The sequence below is a fragment of the Phoxinus phoxinus genome, assembly GCF_949152265.1.
Source record: "Phoxinus phoxinus genome assembly, chromosome: 8".
Lineage (NCBI taxonomy): Eukaryota > Metazoa > Chordata > Actinopteri > Cypriniformes > Leuciscidae > Phoxinus > Phoxinus phoxinus.
Window position 1 is genome coordinate 28,366,429 of NC_136883.1, and position 26,939 is coordinate 28,393,367.

At 38.1% G+C, this 26,939-nt stretch overlaps 3 protein-coding genes across 3 annotated transcripts in view; 2 read left to right on the plus strand and 1 right to left on the minus strand.

Annotated features, from left to right (window-relative positions):
- itpr2 (inositol 1,4,5-trisphosphate receptor, type 2) overlaps nt 1-10,952 on the plus strand; it is an 89,989-nt gene extending 79,037 nt beyond the window's left edge. Inside the window, exons 56-57 of the mRNA XM_079621073.1 lie at nt 7,944-8,105; nt 10,181-10,952. Of these exons, the coding sequence (XP_079477199.1) occupies nt 7,944-8,105; nt 10,181-10,264 (246 nt within the window). The 3' untranslated portion in view covers nt 10,265-10,952. The remainder of the gene's footprint in view (nt 1-7,943; nt 8,106-10,180) is intronic.
- A 3,488-nt stretch (nt 10,953-14,440) lies between these two features.
- sspn (sarcospan (Kras oncogene-associated gene)) lies at nt 14,441-21,482 on the minus strand. The gene is made up of 3 exons (XM_079621075.1): nt 20,777-21,482; nt 16,238-16,324; nt 14,441-15,102 (listed from the first exon to the last, which is right to left on the minus strand). Exons 1-3 carry the CDS (start codon nt 21,029-21,031, stop codon nt 14,743-14,745), a joined length of 702 nt encoding a protein of 233 aa, XP_079477201.1. The 5' UTR covers nt 21,032-21,482; the 3' UTR covers nt 14,441-14,742.
- Nucleotides 21,483-22,597: 1,115 nt separating this feature from the next.
- bhlhe41 (basic helix-loop-helix family, member e41) lies at nt 22,598-26,688 on the plus strand. The gene is made up of 5 exons (XM_079621074.1): nt 22,598-22,895; nt 22,996-23,059; nt 23,187-23,294; nt 23,396-23,507; nt 23,893-26,688. The coding sequence occupies exons 1-5, from the start codon at nt 22,834-22,836 to the stop codon at nt 24,810-24,812; spliced, it is 1,266 nt and encodes a 421-aa protein (XP_079477200.1). The 5' UTR covers nt 22,598-22,833; the 3' UTR covers nt 24,813-26,688.
- Nucleotides 26,689-26,939: the final 251 nt, after the last annotated feature.

The window sequence follows — 26,939 nt, forward strand, 5'->3', positions numbered from 1 at the left end:
CGATCTCAAGTGGCCTTCTATTAGCTCAGCCTATCCTCACACGTGCTCTCCTGTCGCACACACACACACACCTGCCACGCCACTCATTATCACACAGTGAGTCAGGCGTCTCCTTGGCAACACCGTCGCCATGCACTGTCGGCAGGAACGAGAAAAAAAAACTCTTCGGCCTCTACTTGTGATCAATGCAAGTTCAAAGGTCACGCATTCACTGTTGTATCCGTTTCTCCCAGCTGGGCGTCTCAGGATGCGTGCGTGTGTGTGTGTGCGTGTGCATGTGTGTGAACAGATGACTGCAGGAGTGCGTGCGCAGCGGCTGGCCATACTAATCAAACTGATTATTGCAATCGTGCTGCTATTTCCAGAGCCGGGTCGATGGCAACGCTCTGAAACTGCCTTTCCGTTGCAAAACAGCATCTTTATGATGATGAGAGACCAGGACACGTGATCGAACGATTATGCTGTCTGTCAGATGGAAAAAAGAAGTTTAATGGCACTTTAATGACAGTCCAAACACCTTTCCCACACACTAGCCTGCAGCAGTGTGCTTGTGCCAAAGCGTATATGTACATTTGTGAGGTGTTAGCTGCCATGCTATTAGGCGCTTTGATGTTAAAATGCTTTCTTCTATATACCTTAATGATAAGCCAATGAGAAGTAATCCATTTGCAGGTTGATTTGGCTTGATTTGGTTGTTTGTTTGTGGTCTGTAATATTAGTTTTTAGTAAGGAAGTCTCTAATTCTCACCAAGGCTGCATTTATTTGGCAGTAAAACCTGTAAACTTTTTTTTACAATTTGCAATATTTGTTATTTTGATTTATTCCTGTGATGGTAAATCTCCTCCCCTCAATGAGCTCAGCCCGCCATGTTTATCCAGATCATTTAACAGCAGCATTCAAGTAAGAAATGTATTCTTATTAAAGCTACTGTAGTCATTCAGTCAAGAGCTGTGAGGGATTTTCTGTTTCCCTTTTTTTGTTTGGTTCATATTGACAGCATATATGGCTGTAGGTACTATAAATTACGCTATTGTCACTCTAATACACAGACATAACTATGTATTTGACAGTTTAAGTGCAATAAGACGTGATGGAGAACATAGTTTAATACTGACATCCAGTTTCTGTGCGCGTGCTTCGGATGTGTGCGCTCCGAAAACCAGAATCAAAAGTTTAAACTGATATGGCTGTAAAATGCATGAACTCCAGTGTCACGTGAGCGTGGCCGCGATAGAGATGATAGCTGTACAGGCTCCGCCCTCTTCTGGAAAGCTGTCTGGGGAGCAGCAGCTCATTTGCATTTAAAGATACATGCACGAAACAGCGTGTTTTTCCTTCCACTCAAATTGTAGTTTCCAAAAAATCTTACTGTCCCCAACCTTTTGAACTGTACTGTTAATTAAAAAAAATTAACATGTTAGTATTTGCCTTGGCTTGCACAGAGTTTATGAAGCAACTGGCTTGCCTTTATCATTGAATGTTCAATGTTAATTACTCATAGATAATTTATTATAAGTTATGATCAGGGGCCAGATAGCCATTATGTTAAGACGGTGGTCTTTAGTGTTAGTATTAACAATTAATAATTAGTACAAACAACTAGCAGTTACCGGTAGTTAGAGGTATTCATTCTTATGTTTTGGTATTAGACTAATCTACGTTTTTATATACCTGATTTAAAAAAAGTTATGTGCAGTCCTAAAGAAAAAGTTTGATGACTAACTTGTAAGACTAGTCTAAGCAGTTTATGCAACCGGCTCCTGGTGACCCTGACAAAACTCCATCGCTCAATGTTGTCCAGGTTTCATGAGAAAGATACTTTGTCCCTACTCTATCTTTGTTTGTTTGTTTCCCTTGCTGGACAGTCGTCATAATGTTGTTTTCATGTTTGGTTTTTCGCTCCATTTATATCCTCAGGTTGCATCTTTACTAAAAAATGGGGCATTTCATGAGACTTGACCCTCACAATCTGGTCTCTGTTCATCCGTCCTCACTTCACCTATGTTTCCCCACTTCCTTTAATGTTTTTCACAGAGTTCATAATGCACCATTCCCTGGAACCAATTAGCCGCAATTTTTGCCTAATCCTAATTTCCCCTTTTTCCTGTTTTAGATCCCAATGAAACATCCTGCAAAACAAGATTGCTCTTTTCCAGAGAGATAGAGGTGCTTTGTCCCAATTTTGATCTGAAAGTGTGCTTGACCTTGTTCATGCGCCTGTTTCTCAGAAGAGCAATGGGTTTCTTCAGTGTGTTTTTCTTGGAAAGCCTCATTCCCTATTGTATAGCGGAGAAAGGCACTGCGTTTGAGTGCGAATGCGCGCGTGCCTGGGTGTGTCTCCTCGTGAGTGTGTGTTGTTTCATAATCGTGTAAGGGAAGGCAGTCTTTTCCCACCTCTAAACATATCCTGGAACTCTCCGTGTACCTTGCAGCTCTCCTGTCAGGCTGACTGTGAAAAAGCACCTTACGTAACTGCTGTGATGAGAGACTGCACTGTTACCCCACTCCTTATCTCACACACCCCAGACTAGATCAAACCATACACATACTCATAAATCGCATACGTGCTCACACACACATTTTGTAGAACACAAACAACTATCTTGTACGTGAGCTACTGTGCGGGCACACACACTTTACAAACATAATGACTCGCTGTTATTATCGAAAACACAAAAAAGCATTTATAACTGGCTGCAGTTGATTCGCGTGACTACTTCCTGTTTGTTCTAAAGTTGTCTTTGCATCCAGGCCTTTACGTTGTCTAGACCTATACCTCTATATGCTTTAGATCAGTTGTCTCAAACCGGTTCCACGGAGGGCCTAGTGTATGCAGGTTTTCTCTTTTACCTTGAACCAAACTGATTGAGTAGGTCACTAATTGGTTAAGATCTCCCCTCACCTGGTAGTCTAGGTCTTAATTGGGCACTAATTGAAGGGAAAGACCAAAAACCTCCATACACTAGGCCCTCCGTGGAACCGGTTTGAGAACTCTGCTTTAGATGTTGGAGTTGGAGTTTTAGCACACTTGCTCAGAGGGGTCATGATGATTGACTCGGAAGTCCATGTTCTAGTGTAGTCGGGCTATGATTCACAGCACTAAACCATGATGTCTGATATCCTGTCTATGTTGACACTAAGTGATGAGTTTGAATTGAATTAAATTGAACAAAAGTGATATTAAAGACTTTTCGGTCATTTCGTGTCAAATCAACCAAATTTCAGAAACTTCCCCAGCTAAAATGTTTGATTTTGTTAAGATTTTTTTCTAAAGAAAGTCTAGCATTAATAGTGATGAAAGCAAACATATAAAATTTCAGCTGTACCACTTAAAATCTGTACAACTTAACAATTTTCTCATGGAACCACATTGCAATCCCCATATCTATAGACCTACCAATCTGTGTGTAAAAAATAAAATAATGATGCTGCCATCTTTTTAAAGTCATTTTTACCCCCCTGTAATTTGGTTCCAAATCTCAGGTGGAAATTGTCCTTTTGACCCCCAACCTTTAAACCATTTATATGGTGGTGTATATTTAGTTTGCATTGTTTCTATCCACAACCTTGTTAGAACAGACTTGCGGCCCACCATTTGCCAAAGTGGCAGTTTCTGAGTGACAACATGCTGTGCTTTAGTGCACTAGACTTTGAGACCTTTAACTGCTACTGTTATGCAACAAAAATCTGTCTATTAGTGTTTTGTACTTATTTAGCCTATTTATTTGTTGAATATGTCTGTTAACGGTTTAAAGAGCTGCACTTAAGCCATTAGTCCATATATCGCAATACAACATGTCACTTTATCAGCAGTCTTGGTTCTGGAAGTATTTTTTCCCATTTATTTTCTTGAAAATCAGTGGGGAAAAAATAAAGGCACAAGAGTGTGTAGTTCATGTCTTTTTATGCATTGAGAATGACTTGAATATAAATCAAAATGGAGTAAAAAAAACGGTTTAAAAATGTATACATATTTATTAAACAGGCTCAGTAGAATTTTTATCATTTTTGAAAGAAATCTCTTATGCTCACCAAGGCTTCATTTTTGTGATAAAAAATACAGTAAAAACAGTAACAGTGAAATATGTTTATCTTTTTTTTCTATTTTTAATACATTTTGGTCCTTCAGAAATCATTTTTATATACTAATTTGGTGCTCAAGAAACATTTCTTATTATCATCAATGTTAAAACCAGTTGTGCTGCTTAATATTTTTGTGGAAATTTATCTTTTTAGGGCCCAAGCCTTGAAAAGGCGAAGGCCCTATTGTTTTCCTTCGGATTATTATTATTATTATTATTATTATTATTATTATTATTATTATTATTATTATTTTTCTTACGACTATTCGGGCACTTTTGGGGGCCTTAACGTGCTCAAAAACTCTTGAAACTTTGCACAAATGTCAGAACCCGCGGCCATTAGAGCCGGACAGAAGCTGGTACCCGGGCGTGGCAGGGGGGCTCGACAGCGCCCCCTGGAACGCGGTCCGAAAACTTGGTCCATAAATCAAACACGCTTGCGTGTAATAATATGAAACTCGGTACACTTATAGATCTCATCGGTTCATATATCCTTCGTGCTCTGACTTTTTACCCCAGCCCAACAGGAAGTCGGCTATTTGGCGTAGTTTAAAAAACACATGCAATGGAATTTAAAATACTGCTCCTTGAAAATTCAACCAATCACCACGAAACTCGGTGTGCATGAAGTCAAGACATGGAGGATGAAAAATTGCCAGGGGATTTTTGATATCTCGAACGGTTTGGCCGTGGCGAGGAAACGAATTTATGGCGAATATTGGAAACAGGAAGTGTGTTATAACATCCTCATACATTAACCCTTCAAAGTCTAAGGGGTTTTAAGTCCGCCTGGCACTATGTTGACATTTTGGCTTCTGGAATGGTCAATATTCATAGCAGAGTGAATAGAGACATATTTCTGGATTCTATAGATTCTCAGCTACAATGTGGATGCATTGACAACACACTTCTTGAGACACTTGTATGTGTTCTAATGTGATATATCATCAAGAAATACAAAAACAGAAGTTAAATATTTTTGTTTTTATTATATAAAAATATAAAAAATAAATTAATAAAGGATTTTACAACAAATATTTATTCCTCAAAGGCTTTAGAACACCTGCAAAAAAAATTGGGTGAAAAAAAATATTGGTATAAAAATATAGGCCTAAGCGGTGCTGGGTGGAAAAGGGCGAGCGGTCGGGGTCCTGGGTTCAGCAGATGTACTCGGCTGCTCTGTGGTTTCCGGATTTAGACTAAAACACACAGATTTTGTCATTAGTTTAGATTACCACATATCAAAAGTTGTACAGCCTTTCTTATAATGAAATAAAGATTAGCTAGTCATCATCATGTGTGCATTTTTTACATCCAAGTCATAGGACTTCTAACTACAAAATTATTACTGGAGCCTTCATCATAGTATTATATGCACAGAGTAAATACAATGTCTAAACCAACCAAACCCCCTCCCATGTAGACACATAGTACAGGCCTTAGATAAGGCTTACTGCACCATTATTTCTAAAAAGCTACAATAAAATTTTACCTAAAAAACATTACAATAAAATGCACAGAGTAAATACAATGTCTAAACCAACCAAACCCCCTCCCATGTAGACAAATAGTACAGGCCTTAGATAAGGCTTACTGCACCATTATTTCTGAAAAACTACAATAAAATTTCCCTAAAAAACATTACAATAAAATAGACAAGCAAAGTAAACGAAATAGCTTATAAATGAAGATGGACTAACGTTACATGCGGCCAAAACGCACACATTATTTGATGGCACTCATTATTTGATTACTGCTCCGTTATTTCTGAAAAGCTAAAATAAAATAATTCTACTAAAAAAACGATACAATATATAGGCTATTAGACAATATATTATCAGCAATATAGCATTCATAATACTTACTCCTCAAATGGATCGATTCCGTCCAAGATTTGATCCTCTTCCTCCGAATCAAACCGATCTGGATCAGATCCATTCTCACTCTCATCGCTGTCGGCAAAAAGCATTTCAGCAACTTGCTCGGCAGAGAATCTTCGTTGTGCCATGTTTTCTTTGAAAATAATCTTGCCAAGTACAAATAAGCGTATCTGATATATCTCCAAATGTGCGCGTCCAAAGACCGTGTATAAAAAAGTTGCGTCAGCAAACAATCCGGCTATCACAGGTGGAATTGATTTCAAACCCCTCCCCTTTTTTACGTTCCTGGCCCATCTGACAACGTCATTTTTTGTTTTTGGTCTGTGATTGGTTCACACACAGATCTGTGATTGGTTCACACACACCAACAGCATTTTATATCATTAGATAGAATAAAGTACAATTTCCTTGTTTTGCGGTAAAATGCTATAGATTTGCACTAAAATACGGAAGGCTTATCATTCGCGAAAGTCAACACTGTCTATGCAGACGAATGTCAGCTTTTTCATAAAAAAAAAAGTAAGTTAATACCTTAATCCATTCCAAAGTTATTAATAGATATGTCAGGGGTGCGCACTTTGACGCTCTAGAGCGTCAGTCGACTTTGAAGGGTTAACTGATCTGGATGAAACTTCAGCAGTGTGTTCGCTGTAAGAGGCCGATCACATGGATGTGACTATTGTGAGTCAAAGTTATAGCGCCACCAACTGGCAACAGGAAGTGTGTCACTTTCAAAATGCTTTAAAATCACCCTCTTATTTTTACCCGATTTGCTTCAAACTTTATGTGTATAATGTAAACACACGGCAGATGTAGACCTGTGAAAGGATTATTGATATCTTAAATACTGTTGCCATGGCAATGCAGCAAACTTTAATATTCTTTTTTAAAGTTTTTGAGACTCTTAGCATGCTTGAAATTGCATGAAACTCGACAGACACTTTACATTTATTGCCTAGTACACTTGTGCAAAGTTTCAGAAACGGGCGTGGTAAGGGGCTCAGTAGCGCCACCTTTAGTCAAAAATGGGGTATTAGTTTTACCTACAGTAACAAAAATCGGTATTTATATTTATCTCCCCGAGCCGGACAACTTTCTAATTTACAGTCATTAGCTCCGACCAACAGGAAGTCAGATATTTTGGTTTGAATGTGATTTGATGGGAATTTTGCCAGTCTCTCTCAGTGTCTGTGTGTGTGAGAGAGGAGGGGGGGCTTTATTTTAACCCTTTCTCTGCTGTGTGGGACTTCTCGGGCACTTTTGGGGCCCTTAACGTGCTCGAAAACTCTTGAAACTTTGCACACAGGTCAGAACCTGCGGCCATCAGGGCCGGGCTGAAGCTGGTACCCGGGCGTGGCAGGGGGGCTCAACAGCGCCCCCTTTAACGGGGTCCGAAAACTTGGTCCATATATCAAACTGAATATTGCATGAATTAGTATGAAACTCGGTACACATATAGATCTCATCGGGCACACACACAGACAGCCCCCCCCCCCCTTTTCTGTGTGTGTTTGGAGGGGAGCAGAAAGACTCACACTGATACAAGCTCTAAAGCAGACTTCTTCTCGACAGTCAAAGCGGGGTTACGTTATTGCCCGTCGTGCACAGGAACCCGAAAGGCAACGGGGTGGCGGCTTTATATATATATATATATATATATATATATATATATATATATATATATATATATATATATATATATATAAATAAATAAATATAGCTGCAAGCAGCGATGGAGGGCCCAAGCCGGTGGCAGCGCCAGCCCGGTGCCTTTAGTGTAACTAAAGGCACCAGGGTGGCGGTGCCACCGGCTTGGGCCCGTAATCGCTGCTTGCAGCTATATTTTGTTTTGAATTCTATTATGTATAGAAGGTTCAAAAGAACCCCAAAAAGTGTTGCTGACCCAAAATTTCAAATGATAGTGTAAATGTGTAAAACAGTCGTTGCAAAACAACATTCACATCTCTCTCTTCCCTTCAGGAGAAGAATCTGGACTGGTTTCCCCGGATGCGGGCCATGTCTCTGGTGAGCTCGGAGGGAGAGAGCGAACAGAACGAGATCCGATCGCTGCACGAGAGACTGGACACCACTGTCTCTCTCGTGTCTCAGCTGTCTGGCCAGCTCTCGGAGCTTAAAGAACAGGTAACGTACAGCACGCCATCCAATGGGACAGCCCGGTTTCACAGAGCAAAACAGTCTTTCTCCTCACAGGGCCTCTGAAGTGTTTACTATTAGGCCCTGCTGTGGAAGTGCGTCAGAGCTGGGGTGGGGCGGTGCCCCGGGGCGATGTGGATGTTCCGGCTTTGCTCCGCTGTGTCGGATCACTGCCATCACCTGCCTGGCCCACATGTGATTCCGCACAAACAGTTTAACCGATTCACATGACACAGGGAGAGGGAGAACTTTAGGTTTTAATGGAATGACGTTAGAAAAGAAATTGCTGCCCCATGGCTCAGTTTTTAGTTGTTTTTGTGTGTGTGTGTGTGTCTGCATGTTTGTTTGACCTCAGACTGCTGAGTTGAACTGTGTTATGTGCAGAAACGCACAAGAACTGCACAGTCATTGAGAATCGGCACTGGTCCAAACCAGTGGGCCAGAAACATTCGAACTTGAACATTTAACCACACCGCGGTGCCCCTCACATCCTTCTGATTCCTGACGGTCACGAGGAGCGGGCTTACTGTAATTCTCCTGGCAGTGCTAGATGTTAAATAACTTATTAAAGTGATTTCTCGTCCGACAGCCAGGCCTAATTAAACAGATCCTCCTCACCTCTCAGATCCAGCTAGGCTGAGATCCAGCTCAGATGCAGTAGGCCAAATCCCAACTCGTCATGTGTTCAGACAAACAGGCTCTCTCTGATTTAGTGTAGCTCACTGTGTTCCACATTTTCTCGCTAGGCCTGTTTACTTAGTAGTTTCCTTTTTTTGTCTGGAACACCCATGAAAAAAGGTACAGTAGTGGCCAAAAGTGATGTCCGGAGGAGATATTTGTTTTTAATGACCCTGTAAGTTCGATTAAAACTATCAAAATATGAGGGAAATATTTTAGATTTTTATATATATATGTATATTTTTTAAATATGAGGGAAGAGCAAAACACTAAACTAGATTATTTGGCAAGAAAGGCAAACTAAAGCAACAGGTTTTATACAGACAAATAAAATCTGCAACAACAAAAAAAAGCTTCCATTTACTACTACATCAGTTATTCATATTTTGTTGGTTCTCTCTTGCTTTTATGCGTGTTCATAATTTCTTTGTACGACAGCCTGACCGAAAATTATGTCCACTCAATTCGCCGTGTTTCTTTGTGTTATCAACTATGATACTATGCAATATGCATACAAAATCTTTATAATATTTGAATAAAGGGTGTGGATATCAGTTTTCCTAGGCCGGACATTACTTTTGGCCACTGCTGTACATGATTTAAACCCAGTGTGTTTGGAAAAGTAAAAAAGTGACCAATGGAACAAGATATTGGTCCAAATGACACTGTTGTAAAGGAATAGTTCAGACAAAAAATTCTGTCATCCTCAAGTTGTTCTAAACTTGTATGACTCTATTTCTTCTGTGGAACAACACTTTTTGAAGAATGTTGGTAACCAAGCAGTTTTTGTTGTTCATTATACTAAAAAACTACTGAGACGTATATCAAAATATCTTCAAGTCGGCATGAAATTCATGAGTAAAATAAAGCCTGTGGTAAAAACATAACTTGACGATACTTTGACGTTTTGTTCTACAATACACTCCACACACTCACACCTAAAACTTATTTAGTTACTTATTAGAAACCAACGTTCTCAAAAATAAACAGAACTGATTCAAAATGTGTGATTTTCTGTATGGGTGTGTGCAGTTTATGTTGTAGAACATAATGTCAAAGTATAATCAACTTATCTTTACCACAGACTTTATTTTACTATGAAAAAAACCCATTATAAAAACAAAATCTATAAGGAACCAGCAGCAGCTGTTACACCTTATAATTTACAGTAAAAAAAACTGAATTCTCTGACATGTTTTTTAACACTGTACATGTGTCATTAGATCTTTTACCGTTTTTTACTGTAGAGTAAGGGAAGTTACAGTTAACCAATTAACAGGTTTTTACTGTAGTCTTGCAATATTAAACGATCTATCTTTTTTTACAGTGTAAAGTTTTTTTTAAAGGTGACTCAATTGTGTGTGTGTGTGTTTCCACATGTACAGATGACGGAGCAAAGGAAGAATAAACAGAGACAGGGCTTTCTTGGACCATCACAAGTAAACCATCAAATCCCCCCTCCACACTGAGGACGAACTTATCACCTCTCCACACACACTCACACACAGATGCTGATGTTCACACCATGATCAACACTACACTCATGGTGATATCACACTTTCCATCATGACATGACAGTTGTCCAGATAGATGAATAGAAATGACTACAGACTTGAGCGTCATTTCGTAAGTGTTTCCTCGTTTAAATCTTATAGATGGAAGACGTTTGTTAATAATGCACAGAGTGTGTTTATTCGGAAAAATCACAAACCCTGGGCTCATGAGGGAATTTCCATTTTGGAAATTTGGAGGACTCGGCTGTCTTTTTTTTTTTTTTTTTCAAGTGTCAAGTATTAACTCCATCATATTTTAATTGTCCTGTTCATAACTGGAGTATTTCTGTAACTCAAAGTGGACTTTAATCTGTGCTGGAATAACTGGAGAGATAAAGTGCCTTTAGAGAGTTTCCTAGTTTTTTTTATAATTCACAATTACTTTAATGAAAGATAGAAGACTGGAAACATTATCTCATAATCAGACAATCACGTGACTGTTGGAATGTGTTTGCATCACCTTCTACAAAGACCTAAACGCTAGTCTTGACTCTTAATGACTTTTATTGTGTATTTTTATGTCAGACATGTGACTAGCATGTTTTGTGCTTGCCTTATATACAGTTGTACAGAAAATAATAAAGAATTTATATTTGGTATTACAATGCTTAGTTTGACTCTGGATGTTGTGCAGAATGACTGTGACCCAAAGTTAAACTCATGTTGGTTCTCTAGTCTATTCTTTAAACCTTTTAGAAACACAGATTAAGGTTTCTAATATGTTTGTAAATCAAAGTCAATTTAACTGAACTATTTAATTAAGTCAAAGTCTTAAACAAGTAAGTGTTGGGGAAAGTTACTTTTAAAAGCAATGCATTACTCCGTTACTCCCTTTCTCAGGCTGAAGAAAATGCAAATCACTCCCGTACAGTAGAAGGCGCATGTCAAACAAACCTTTTGCAGAAGAATAGGATACAGGAGAAGAAAGTTTGACGCTCTTATTTCGGCAATAAAAAAAGCCAATGTTTTGTTTACCTAAAGTCATTCTTGCTTATTAATTTGGTTGAATTGGATCATCGAAGGTCAACAGCAAACACATTGGTTAATAAAGTGAGATTAAATGCATAAAGTAGCTATATTTGTGTAATTTACAGTATTAACTACAGGTTTGCATAATCAGAATTAGCATTTCACTGTTTTTATTCACTTTGAACAATACTGAATCTGTTTTTGTCCAAGTGAGATGAGTAACTGGTACTCAACGCACACAACGCCTCTGCACATTAATCACGATTTCTCTCAGCGTTGGGAGAAGAGAGGTGTCGGTCAACAAATGGGAAAACAAAGTAACTTGTAAAAGTAACTCAGTCCATTTTAAATTTCCAACAAAATATCTATTTACTTGGGGAAAAAAGTAATTTGATTACATAAGGTGTCGACAATGATTGTTGGAGTAATTTTGCATCAAAAAACATCCGTTGATTGCTTAAGCTATTGATTTAGGGTACAACTCTGCCTAATTTCTTCAGAGCACAAAGACCCATGTCTGCTCGTGCCTTTGCTCTGGCCCGGGTTAAAATTAGCCCCTGACGGCTCCGTTATAGCTCACAGCTGTCACTAAGCAAGGGAAAGTCCAACATGTCTGGAATGCACCATCAGGGACCAGAAGACAGTAAGTTGGATAACTGCCACTCTTACTAAATGTCCACACTCACACTGATCGCGTGTCTTTCAATCTAGAAGCAAATGTCATAGACGTAGCAGTTATTCAATGTTTTATCATTTTGTTGTAAATTCAGTGTCCCCTCAGAATGCATTTTAATGATCACTGATCCTCCGTAAAGACTTGACACACACAGTCTTTCTCACATTTCCATCATTCAGGTGTGCGCAATTGGTAGGGCAAGACAGTGTACGCCATCCTGCATAAACACACTCATTAATCTAAATATACCACCCTCCCTTCCTTCTTTCTGCATGTGACTGTGCGTGTTGTCATGCTGGTGAGATGTGTCACATGAGCTGGTCCCGGAGAGGCGAGAGATCACCCCCTGCAACACTCTCCTAAAAGCACTGCAAATCTGAGGGGGATTTTTCATTTGACTCAGCGTTCCTGCCTAATCGAATAGTGTACGGAGCGACTTGCTGAAGGTCTGCAGGAGAGACAAAGAGATCGAAGCCCTCCAAGAGATCAGGCCCTTTTTTATTTTGTGGAATGAAAAAGATGTTTTTCAAATGTTCACACTGCTCTTGTACATACAATTAAAGTTCATTGTCACCTACCAAGCTAAAAAATAAGCATAAGTATACCATGTATAGATTTTTTAATTAATTAATTAATTTATTTCCAGCAAGGATGCGTTAAATTAATACAACTTTTTAATGTTAGAAAAGATTATTCATAAAAAAAAAATCATGGAAAAAATATCAAGGTTTCTACAAAAATATTAAGCAGCACAACTTTTTTTAACATTGATAATAGTAAAGAAATGTTTCTTGAGCACCAAATCAGTATATTAGAATGATTTATGAAGGATCATGTGACACTGACTGGAGTAATGATGCTGAAAATTCAGCTTTGATTTGAATTAATCGCAACTATAATAGGAATTGAAAATATATTAAAATAAAATACTTTTTAATAAATTAGTATTTATTTTTTTAGATTAAATATGACCTGGACACATTCTTGACAGCTTTTGTGTGATACACCCAACTAGGAAACTGATAATTATTTAAACAGAGAAAATCATTCCTGTAAAATTGTTATGCAAAGTCAATATTACTACAAGAATATAGTAATATAAAACAAGACTTATTTGTGACAATGGCAGGGCAAACCGTTAGGTACTTAAATTTGTGGATGTGATCCAATGATGGTAGTCAGCATGAGAAAAACACAAGTATGAAATTCAGTTAATCATTTTTAAAAGACTTGCAATTGGATGATAAAGGAGAGAGTTATGTAAATGCCTTTTATTAGAAATCAGCTCAAAGGAAAGATGAGTCATACAAGCTTACATTTATGAGTGTTTTTTTCCTATATGCCGAAGCATCATGTTGCATCTCTTCTCAACACCAGACTGAAGGTCTCTTTAAAGCAACAGACTCTTTTAACACATCAAGCAGTCGTCTTCCTGTTGGCAGTGTTCAAATCACTCATTTGCTTACAAGTTACATTGACAATGAGTTAATAAGAACTGAGCGTGTTTGGATTGATTGTCAAGTTTCGCTTAGTTTTCACCTTGTCATAAATATGCAATAGATATATGTAAAATAAAAAGGTTAAACAGCAACCCTTCCATTGAATGTAACGTTACTGTATCTGTTTGTCTAAGACCCCCCCCCCCCCCCTCACACACACACACACACACACACACTTTCATTTCTGACTGTTGTGTACACCGTGTTTTTTTACAAGTTCTCTAGACAGTTCTTCAGTTGAAGCAGTACTGTATTTATTTTGGTATGTTTGTGTTACATTTTTTTTTATTTACACCTCTTCCAATACAAAACTACATACTATATATATATATATATAGTCAAAAATCTAAATTAAATTTCAAATTTCTCTGTTGCATGAATCTCTGTTGAACTGATCGTTATGCTAACAAGTTTTACTAAAATAATGCACAGAAAATGGAAAACATAATGATATGTATGTATGTACAGGTATGTATTAGTGCTGTCAAATCGATTAAGTGCAATTAATCGCATCTAATATAAAGGTTTGTGTTTATATAATATATGTGTGTGATTACTGATTATATTATATTTATTTATACATGTTATATGTATGCATATATGTGTATACATTCAAACATTCAAATGTTTACTACTTTATATACACATTATATAAACACAAACTTTTTAGTTAGATGCGATTAATCACGATTAATCGATTTGACAGATATATAATGTTTTGTATAATTTGTTTTATATTCCTCTGCAAACGGGGATGGAACACCAGGAATTTCGTCTCAGAAACAATGAGCGAAAAGTGCAAAGTAAGAAAATACATGCGAAAGGTGAAGCTTGTGTAATTGATTGCATTTCAAGTTTTTTTTTTTTTGTGTGTGTGTTTCTTTTTATACTGCCAATTAAATTAATTGTTATGCATTGCATTACCACAATAATAACAACAACAACAGATTGTGTCACTAATTTGTTTTTTAATCTTCATGTCTTGTTTTGCATCATAGATAAAAAATACTCGTGTTGGCAGTGGTAACTATAATGTAGAAAAATACAATGAGTCTAAAAATTGCATAAAACTTTCCAAAATATTGTAATATGGCAATACAAACACAGACTCGTTCAACTGCTTTGAGAAAAGGTCAGAGGGCAGAAAACTCCCACTGGGGCAGATATTGCAGCAAACAGTTTCTTCCTTAAAGGCACAAACACTTCCCACGCGCCACATGTTTACTTCTCGACAGAAATCTCTCGCCGCCCTAAACTTTCTGCCAATTCTGGACAGAAGGAGATCCCATCTGTAGCCCAGCGAAAAACACCTGGTACCTGTGCTTCCAGATCAGGAAAGCCCCCAGCAGACAGACGATAGCTTGAGCCAGGTTCAGCAGCATCTGCAGAAGGTAATACATCGGTAGAGTGCTGTCGATGGCACTGCAGTCTGTCACACCTCTGTAGGTGAAAGTGCGGGCGATGGGGTCCTCGGGGTCCAGGGTGCACTTACAGTCCTCCTCCGTTTCCTTACAGCTGTAGCTGCTGGTCAGGGCGTAATGGTAGCACTGGAATGCGATGACCAGTACGGAAATGACCAGCCCCATCGTGCACAGGAAGAAGTACAGGAGCTGGGCAGAAGTCAATTGTGATGATTAAGGCAGTGCGATGGAAATTAGATTTTAATAGGCTAAAATGCCTATACTTGTTCATTTAAAACCAGCTCGGTGTCTTGGGGACTCAGGAATGTTACTGGCAATATCAATGGTCCATTAAATATTAAACAATATGCCTAATTAAAGAGACAGTTCATTAGCACACTTAAGCCATAAAAAATTATTTCTTGTGTGAAACACAAAAGGAGATGTAGGCATAATGTTTACCATACGATAACGATTGTGATTTATTCCCTCTATTCGTTCATTAAACGTTACTTTCTTAACAAAAGTCAAATGCCTGATTCACTGCTCATAATATCAGGCTCACTCATTGAATAAGACCAATTGGACATCATCTTGGTTCAATATGTTGTTGACTTGAGAATCTGCAGGACCAAATTGTGAAAAAAATGTATTTAGTCCGGTTTTGTTAACCGCTTCAAACTATTCATTTAAAACAACTGACTCAAAAGAACATTGCTAATTCATAATTCAAAGACTTGGAACATAGAGCTCGACAAGTATGGCCTGCTTTTGTAATAATATTATGGTGTTTTTTGTTTTTTAAAATCACTTTCCAGAAATAAAGATTCCAAAAGGTAATTTTTTTGTGATGCCATAGGAGAACCATTTTGGGTTCCCCAAAGAACTCTTCAGTGATCAGATCTTAAAAAACCTTTTATTTTATTTTTTGTATGAAGAACATTTTAATAATCCAAAGAAAGTTTTTCCACTATAAAGAACCTTTTGTGCAATGGAAAGGTTCCATGGATGTTAGATGTTCTTCATGAAACCATTAATGCCAAAAAAGAACCTTTCTTTTTAAGAGTGAATGGCAAAGAGCTGCTTAGACATTCCACCTATCATAACTTTTTGTGTTTCATGGAAGAAATAAATGAAATAATAGTGGAACATGTTGGTGAGTAAATGATCATTATATAATGAAATTATTTTTAATTTCCGGATAATTTTATTGTAGACCTGTTGATAGCTTTCGCTCTCAGAGCTAGACTGCAGCGTTGTGGGTTTCTATTTGAAATGTATTTGCATACAGTATGAGGGGCAATTGTAATTGTCACTTTATCCAAAAGCTGCATTTCTCATTCACCTTTATGATAAACTGAGTCGATGCCCTCTCGTCAGGCACTCTGGTGATGCAGAAGAGGATGAATCCCACCAGAGACACCACACACATCTGCAAAACACGGAAATACAGTAGAGACATTTTAATAGACTTGTCACTCAGACCCCAAATGTAGCAAAAATAATTGAGTTGGAGGGTGGATCACTGTTAGCAACTCACAGTCTGTTGCTGAAATTTGATGTCATTGTTGCCATGAACACACACCAGTCACTGGATTGATCTAATCTTATTTGCAGTGCAGCAGAGCTCCTGTGTTTCTGTGTCTGCCAGGCTTGTCATGAGCCCACCATAACCCTCATTGTAATCAGCATTGTGCAACTCAGCATTGAGCTGTCATCTGATAATATATTGACTGCTGCTGCAAATTGAATAGCTTGACCCCCCCCCCCCCCCCCTTCCATGATATCTTTATCTCTCACGCTTTTAATCTCTCTCTTTTCTTCTCTGTCTGTCTGTCTGTCTGTCTCTCTCTCTCTCTCTCTCTCTCTCTCTCTCTCTCTCTCTCTCTCTCTCTCTCTCTCTCTCTCTCTCTCTCTCTCTCTCTCTCTCTCTTTTCTCAGCGTGATTGGAGTCTTGTGACTAACGTGTGGTATCTAATTTGATTGTTTTTCCCAGGTTCTGAGGCAGAGAAGTCTTGTTGACCTCAGTGTGTTTTCTCCAAGAACAGCAGCCCTCTCTTTAGGCCTAAACTTGAGATCTCTCTGATCTATATTGCTCCAATAAAATGTGTGCGTTTTTACGATTCTGAATTTGTGTATTCAACATAGCCGTCGCTTTATGTTTTATTGCCGCATTAGATAATGTTTTACACAATAAAAGTGTTGTTGGGGGTTGTTTGGCAGTCAAAATTGATCAGACAATGCTTTTTACATTTCATTTCGATTTCTTGATATGAATTGAGGCAAAAATGATGCAAAACTGTAATTTGAATTGAAATGTGACATTTTGAACAACTAAAAGCAAAGTTGGTAACACTTTACCATTAGTTAACCACATTTGTATGACCTAACAATGAAAAATACTTCTAAAGCATCTGTATGTTAATTTCAACATAATACTAATACATTATTAATATCAAAAGTTGTAGTGTTATTTAATGGACCTGAGCTAACATGAACTAACAAGGAAGAGGAAGATTTTTATTAAAGTTGAACAAAGATTAAAGGGATAGTTCACCTAAAAATTAAAATTCTGTCATAATTTACTCAGCCTTATGATGTTCCAAACCTGTATGACTTTCTGAATTCAGTTGAACACAAAGGAAGATATTTTAAAGAATGTTGAATTTTGTCCATAGTATTTATTTATTTCCTACTATGGAAGTCAATGGGTCACCTGCCTTTACGGCTATCCCTTTAATACTGTAACAAATGCATTACAGTTACACAAAGTTGAATGAAATAATGTAATTTCTATTATATTCATCATAAGGGTTAGGGTTAGATGACAACTGATGCATGCAAAGTTATTGTCCTGTCTTTCAGACCCTGTGCTTTCCTATGGTCTACGTGACTGAACATGCATGTCTGCACTCAGGGATTGCTTTGAGCTGGCTTGAATTCTTTGAACAATCGTTTGCTATTTATAAGTTTGATCTTACTCTCTTGTGATTCTCAAACAAACACAACTGTAGTATTTTTAGATTTATTTAGCTGAGGAACCCGAGTTGTTTCAAACTCTAAATAGGCTTCTGTGACTGAATACTTATGTGCAAAAGTTAAGAGAATACTTTGTAAATCATTGATGAACAAGCAAAATTTAATGAAAATCTCTTAGTGGTGAATCTCATATCAGCATATCAGAAAAAGTGGCCCAAATCTTTAATATGTGACTCAAATCTTCTTTTTTTCCATTAGAGTGTGAACAGCACAAACATGGCAACTGATCTTTTGATTTAAGTCACTTCCATTCACTGTAAAAAAGAAGTTCCGTTAAATTTACGGTAAAAAAACGGCAGCTGTGGTTGCCAGAAATGTACCATAAAAAATACGGTAGCAGCATAGGTTTTACAGATTTAACATAATTAATGTAAAATACAATGTTTCATAAACTGATAAAACGCTTATATACCAATAAATCTAATAGTTAATTGGTATATTACTTTTGGTAATATACCAAAAATCTATTGAACAACTAATACCTGTTTTATAATTGTGTAATACACTGACAGGTCAGGCACCAAACACAGTGGTGATCCGAATCACATGATGATTCAAAGACTATCACAAGCAGCTGTGCTCAAGCTGAGTAGGTTATGACTAATAGATAGAAGGTGCACATTGTCATTCACACAAACACTAAACACCATCATGGTATAACACACATGACATTAAAAAAACGTCAATAAACATTAATTTACCAACATTAGATGTAACATAAAACCTAAATGTACATAACTGACTGTCAAAACAAAAACTGAGAAGAAACAGTGAAGTGTCACGCAGGGAATTCTGGGAATGTCAATTTACCGTTTTTCACTGTAAATTATCCAAAACTGTTAATTTAGCAGTATTTTACTGTAAATGTACATTAAATGTACGGTTCGATCTATTTCAGTTATCTATTTTAATACCAAAACGTTATGTTAACCAATTAACTGTTCTTCACAGTTTAAGTCTTTTACCGTTAAATTCACAATAATTTTTTACAGTGTAGCCTGGACCTCAGTCTGAACAGTCATATCGTTATTCACGGTACTTTTATGACTTTTCCATAAGTATCAAGGTGACAGCTTTACACAAGCAAAACTTTAGGGGTCGTAAATATTGAAATATGATCTCCTCATGCTTGTATTTGTCCTTCTTATCGCCTGTGCATCACCTTAGAAATTAACAAATAACACTGACTTCAGTCTTTGTTTTTGTTTTTTTGTGCATGCGAGCAGAGGTGGGTAGAGTATCCAAAAACTGTACTCAAGTAAAAGTACAAGTACTTCTAGAAATATTTACTCAAAGTAAAAGTAAAAGTAACAATCTTAATAGTTACTTGAGTAAGAGTAAAAAAGTATCCAATGAGAAAACTACTCAAGTAGTTAGTTACTAGTTACTTCGGATCATAGGCCGATATATATGATATATATATAAAACATGATATTATTTAGATATTTTTTATTTAAATGACTATTATTATCATAATTAGTATCCAATGAGAAAAGTATCCAATGAGAAAACTACTCAAGTAGCTATAGTTAGTTACTTCGGATCATAGGCCTATATATACTATGACATATATATAAAACATGATATTATTTAGATATTTTTTATTTAAATGACTATTATTATCATAATTAGATAGGCTATCTTTGCCACAAAAACAGAAGAGACAAGCATTATTTCTGCCATCTGTAGCCCGAAAATCATTGCCTGTCCTTTGGTTTGTATAATAGTAACTTATACAACTACAGTTGGATTATTAGACAATGTCGAAATATAGTGTATCTGCAGAGTTTTGCATTTAAAGGCATGTAAAGGGAAACATTGACACAGAGAAGAAAGAGTTCAAACTCTTCACATGTGCTCGCGCTGACCGCTACTGAACATCTGAACACAAACGACGATCAAACGCACATCGACGGATCTTCTTCTGTCTGTTCTCCAAAATGTAATCAAATGTATATTTCTGCAAGAAATAAATCGAATATCGTTCCACAGGATATATCGTCCTCAGCATAAGAAGATAATAGAGATCTTCATCGCTGGCAAAAATTATGCATTTGCAGATTTGCGTTCACTTGACTGTACTGTAGGTCCACAGCCACTTCATCCAGCTTTCTTGATGTTCTTAAATCTTCCTGTTACGACTTCGAGTCGAGTGTGAATTGAAAGCGCTTCAGACGATTCAGTGCGTGCAGGAAACTGAACAGATCATACAAACTGATTCGCGAACCGATTTAGACAGATCTGCCCACTTGTTTGATGAAGTCTTTGAACAGAATCGACTCAAAAGAGTGATTCATTTGTGAATTGAGCATCGCTCATGCCCAGAAAAAAGATACAGCGCGCTTGGAAAACTACGCATTTAACAACACATATTGCATTAAAATAAAGTAACGAGAGGAACATCGCTCAACGTAACGAAGTAAAAGTACCGTTTTTTTATTAGAAATGTACTCGAGTAAAAGTAAAAAGTACCCACATTTAAATCTACTCTTAAAAGTACAATTTTTCCCAAAAAATACTCAAGTAAATGTAACGAAGTAAATGTACTTCGTTACTACCCACCTCTGCATGCGAGCCAGTTCAGGATCGGGATCAGTTCACACTTGAATCTGATATATTAAACACATTTTAGAAAGACAAAAAAAAAGGCTTGCAGTATGAACGTAGTTATTATTTTACTTGGATGTGCACATGCTCTCTCTAACAGTTTGCTTATTGTATGCTTATGAACAGTATAAAGCTGTGTGGCCAATGAATCTGATGCGATGGCCTCATGCATGAAAGAGTAAAACAAGGCATGCTGGGAGTTGAGGGAGAGGTTGATGAAGAGCAAAAGGAAGCTTACAATGATGCCGGCCCAATGGGGCGTCTCCCTGGCCAGCAGAGAGGGGCTAATGGCAACCATGAGGAAGGCCACCCCTGCTACTGCGATGCCCAACAGAAGCTGGAACAGAGCGACCAGCAAAGGAAAGCGGCAGCCACAACATGTTTGGACATCCTCCAGTAATGGGCCTTCAGGTTTTGCTTTTCCCTTCTTCTCATTGTCAGGGGTTGCGTTGCCTCCTCCAGGCGACCCCTTCGGACTCGTCCCCGACCCCATAATTCCTCCTGTCTCGTGCTGAGATTGTTAATCTTCCTTTGAGGCAGACTGGATGTTCTTGCTCTCGCCCTCTATCTGTTTGTCCTTATTTTTCTTTCTCGCCTGCCGTTTCTTTTGCTCTCTTTAGCTAGACTGTTCCTTCACGCTGCCTGCCGCCCCGCTTGCCCTGCCCTGCCCTTCCCCTCCCTCCTCACTGGAGGCTTCTCTCCCTACGCGATCCCTGCTCGCTATTCGGAAGCAAAAAGGGCTCTGAACTAATATGGAAAACATTTGGAGCAGATTCCACAAGAGCCACATATAGAGCACACGGAGAGGAGACGGAAAGGAGGGAGGGTAGGAAAGGAGAGGGGAGACATAAAGGGGGACTCCAACACACGACAACTACTAGACTCCCTGAAACTAAACAGGAAACAGGGATCTTACAGAGAGAGCAAAAACAACTCTTGTCACTGGCAAACATGTGGGCGAGTGTTTGAGTCCTGCCAACTTCCTGCAACATACTGTGTAATCTATTCATTACAGCCTAGAGTTAGTCACATGATTTTGATGAAGTTACGTGATCCGCCGGCATGTGAGAGGGTTACAGTTAATCTCTTATGAATATTATGAGAGAGAGCAGATATTTCACTTTGTGTTAATTATGGTGATTCATTAACTTCATGCAGGACACGTTTCTTATAGTGAATATGTCTGTATGCACCTGGAGCTTTAGTAAAACATTTTTTTTCTCATTTTATATTTCATGCTCTGATTTTAATGGGTTCATCAGCTTGAAGTGTTCTGAAGGCTGGATATTGACAGAATGTGGTCTATTTTCAGCCACACTATATTGAGAGCTTATTCTATCTGCTGTTGTGTAATGTCACACCTCGGTTTATATCGTGTCGGCATATAAGCAAAGCAATCTCAGTAGATTTTATAGATGTCAATTCATGCTCAACATGCTGCACAAAACTAGAAACGTTTCCATTATAAAGTTGCAAACATCATAGCAGACTAATTGAAAAACAAACTGATTCCGTTCATTTCGTTTAAAATAAATACCAGATAATCATAACTGTCCATTTGAAAATCTTTAAAAAATATGTACAATAAAATAATAATAAGAATTTATTGACATCAAGCTTAATTATGACCCCCCACACCCCACCAAAAGAGGAATTATCTTCTTAAATAGTGATAATAATATTTGGCAAACATGATAAACAGCCCATATGAAGGCATTTTAATAATGCATTTATTTAGCTACGTAAATGAGCTTTTGAATGTTTATTTACTTTAAAGTATGAAATATTTTTGATGTTTTTTCTAAAATTACACACAAAAAAATGTGTGTAGGTTTAGCCTATAATAATTTGAATTGGCTTTATATAGAAACATTTAAATGTTATTAATAATAATATATTAAGAACTAGTATTTCATATTTACATGTGTAGATATTATTCCTGAGACTTAAAACGCAATTATTTTAATGCTTTGGAGCGATATGCTGTGGATTATTTTTCAGAGTCTATTCAGCAATGAACTGACAACTTTCAAAACCCATTTAATTCCCAGACTCTCGAGCTGGTGCATTTACACGTGAGTGTGCGCGCGGTTCCTGCCTGCTGGAGGCGCGCGTGCGCGGTAGTCGCCACGAGCAGACTGAGTGCTGGGCAAAGTGGCAGCTCAGGCGAGCGCGCACACACTTCATCATTCAGAGGTGCTGTGCGAGACCGGACACAACGCACTGACGCTCCGCTGATACTGGATTAACCAAACCTGATTGTAAAAGAAGCGAACAAGAAAGTGGGACTAAGTTATGGATGAAAGAATACCTAGAATGCAGGGCAGACAGTTCCTGGATCACGCGGATTTCTTGGGGTAATTTTATGTTCGGTTGTTTTGTTTTTAATTTTGTTTCAGGTAACGTTACAATTTTTTTAATGTGTGTTGAGATTAATATAGTGTTTTCTTTTTATAGGGTTGAATATTCGTCTCTCTACATGTGCAAATCTAAACGAGGGATGAAGAGAGAGGAAGGAAAGGTAAGCAAACTGTGGACCCGTGATGTAAACGTGATGTCCGTCAGGTTCACGTAACACCTCGTTATTAAGAATTTAAGAGATAATTATTACTTTAAGAACTTTTTGCATTGCTACTTCCCATTCGCAGGACGCATACAAGTTACCACACAGACTGATCGAGAAAAAGAGGAGGGACCGAATAAATGAATGTATTGGGCAGCTGAAAGATTTATTACCCGAACATCTCAAACTTACGGTAAAAAAAATGTTTTAGTCTTTTTAAAATGTGTTTTGTATATTTATATTAGGGAAAGCATGAAAGTAGGGAAAATCCTAAATGTTCGTATTGTCTTACAGACTCTAGGTCACTTGGAAAAAGCGGTAGTTCTTGAGTTGACGCTGAAGCATTTGAACGCTTTGACAGCTGTCACAGAGCAACAGCACCAGAAGATCATCGCTTTGCAGAACGGTAAATTACATAATATGCAACCCACACACAATACAACCTGAGAAACATCTATACCACATGAAGTAAAACAGAGTAAATGTAGCTTAAACACTAACATAACTGCACATATGAACGCATAATTATGTGTATTTTATATTTATCTTATTTATATTAATGTCACGTGGTTTCATATATTTAAATCTGATATATATTTATATCTGTTTTGCATCTATCTATCTATCTATCTATCTATCTATCTATCTATCTATCTATCTATCTAATCAATCAATCAATCAATCAATAAGTGATCTAACTATCTAATCTATGTACAGATTATTTCTATGTATCTGTCTATCTGTCATTTTTCTGTTGTATATGACAGGACTTTGTCTTTGTTTTATGACAGGTGAGCGATCGTTAAAGTCCTCCCTCCAGGCTGACTTAGACGCGTTCCACTCAGGCTTTCAAGCATGTGCCAAAGAAGTCCTGCAGTATCTGAACAAGGTGGAGAACTGGACGGCGCGTGAGCAGAGGTGCACGCGACTCATCAACCACTTACACAAAGTTTCCGCGCAGTTCCAGTCGGGCGCAGGGATCCTGCAGCACCAGCAGTTGCCAGGCGACGACGCTCCAGAGCGGGACACGCAGAGAGACACACAAGCCAACTGCGTCCCTGTCATCCAGAGGACTCAGAACCTCGAGCTGAACGAGAACGACACAGACACTGACAGCGGATACGGAGGAGAGGCGGAGAAAGGCGATGGCAAATGCGAGAAAGGATGTGACACAGCGAAAGGAGTTAAGATCAAGCAGGAGTTCGGAGACGAACGTGTCACCAAAAAAGCCAAACTGAACTGGTCTGCGAACGGTGCATCTGATTCCGCCAATACCCGACCGGATGTGGCGCTTATGAACTCTTTAATGGGAATGACGGGTGTCGGTGGACAACAGACTCCCTTTTGCATGCCGTTTTACTTCATAAACCCGTCCGCAGCAGCATCATACATGCCTTTGTTTGATAAAAGTCATTTGGAGAAGTTGGTGTATCCAGCGGCGGCGCTAACCACGCCATTCCCGTGGCTTTACCCCGGGATTCCCACTCACGCCTCCACCGCAGCTGCGGCCGCCGCTGCCATCGGTTTCCCCGGGGTGTGTGCCGATAAAACCTCCGGATTTGATGCAGCATCCTCAAAAGACGACGAGCCGCTGTCTCCTGACGGTGACCTGTCCAGCGACGCCGACCCGGCCTCTCCTGTGTCTGGGGACCATGGCTCAGAGAATGATGCCGGTCATCAGTCCCAAAGAAATGAAAATGATGGTACATAAAGCTGGTCCTTTTGACCGTTGAGTGCACACTAGTTTGCTTGTAATATTGCTATTTATCTGTTCATCTTAATTTAATTGTCATTGAGTATTTAGTATAGTGTTTCTATGGATTTCCAAGCAAAGGCTATTCTTTTATCGTTTTGTTTTTGTTTGTATTATTATAATTATTATTAGGATTCATAATTTCACAACAAATTGGTTTATCAGAATGGGGAGAATGGGGGACGTTGTAACAGCCAGTGCCTTTTGCACTGATTCCTTGAGATATTTGAATGAAAATCCAATTGACTGCAGCCACTTTTATGTCCTTTATGTCTCGCCATTTAATGGCAAACTAGTATTGACCGAAAATGTGAGAAATCTCAGACTTTGCTCTGGGGTTTTTTGGGTTGTTATTGTAGTTGTCTTTTTTTATGAAGAAATGTAGTTTAGTGCAATACAAATGAATCTTCTTTAAGCTAAAGAACGGCACTTATCCTAGCTGAGTTTTTTTTTTTTGTGAAGATTTGGAAGTCACATATTGGACTCTTGGATGTAATGTTTGATATTGACCTCAAGCAGGCTGGTGCGACTGCTGCAGTATTTGTCAAATATAACTTTCTATTATAGTATGACTGGATTTCAGTCCTATTTCGCTATTTTCAATGTTCAGTGCTCGAAAGAGTTATCTACATACCTCAACATACCGTAGAGTTTGGGCCAAGACTCATTTCTTAGAGATGCTCCTCTGGTAGGGGTGGTGACGAAATGTTTCGAGCGATTTTAATTGGACAAATGGTGTGAGCAACAAACCTCTGATGTAATGTTACAGCAGCCCCCGTCTCTCTCTCTCTCTCTCTCTCTCCCTCTCCCGAACAATTGTTCTGAATCACTTGTTGTGAAGGAAATTAGCTCTCCGGATGAGAATGGCGGGACCAATCACCTGTCAATCATCACTGAGAGTGCTTTGCCAACAATCTGACATCATTGTCCTGTGTCACCTCTAGCAAAATGTACAAGGTATTATAGCACCTTATGGAACTTTGATATTGAATGTAATCTGTGTTCTTTTGGTAGATATAAAAGTTTGTACTGTATATATTCTGATAAAAGTAGTTATTTAATCCAGAGGTAAAGTGCACTTTTTCTTGCCTTCTCAGTTTCCTATAACACAATCCTCACTCTTCGTTTTTAAGCCAATGCCCTTTGAACTCAAACTATGATGTATGTCTTTCTTAAGGAAATCTTCTTAAATACAAGGCAAGTGTTGGAATATATGTATGAAATCATACTCTTGAGCTAGCATAAACAAACAAACAAACATGTGAGCTGGCTCATTTTAGTAGGAGAGACAGCCGTTGAAAAGTATGTAAGGTAAGAGATATGTGATTATATCAAATGTGTTTTGCCTTTTCTGAAACATTGTCACTATTCATGACCTTGAAAAAGCTAAATGGGCCATGCTGTGTATTGTACAAATGTTGTGGAGCACTGTAACATGACATGAATAAACATGTAGATTGGATAGATCTGAAAATCAAATCAGGAGATCATGGAAGGCTCCTGAGTTTTATTGAATGTGTTTATTTTTCTAGGCCTGGGTTTATGAATGCATAGGTGATGTACCAGCTGCCATTTATTTCTGCATTGTAACACATTTCATAGGCCCTATAGTGTCTTTGCCTCAACTGTCATTTGCCTAAACAATGGCATGTGGATGTATATAGTTTGTGAATAATGCTGTATGTTTAATGTTCATGTTGTAGAAGAAATCTATGGATTTTTTTAAAGGATACACTGAGAGACTGCTGCACATTTCCTTAATGCTTTACACATTTGCTGTTTGAAATTATGCAGCTCAGTTGTCAAATAAAATAAGCTCATGTAAACAAAATGCTATCATCCCCCTCTCATTCATTTCAGCACCGATATGCACATTATATTCATATAGGCTTATTACACAGTATAACACTTAAACAGAGTGACGGAATCATTCAGACTCCATTGCAGTCAGTGACAGTCCGTTTGAGAGTTATTTTCAATGTGAAACACCCACTTACCTACAGCTGACATCAAGAGATATGCTAACCCTAGCTTCATTTATGCATATTTAACGTAACCTTTCGCTATTTAATAAAAGGCAACCAG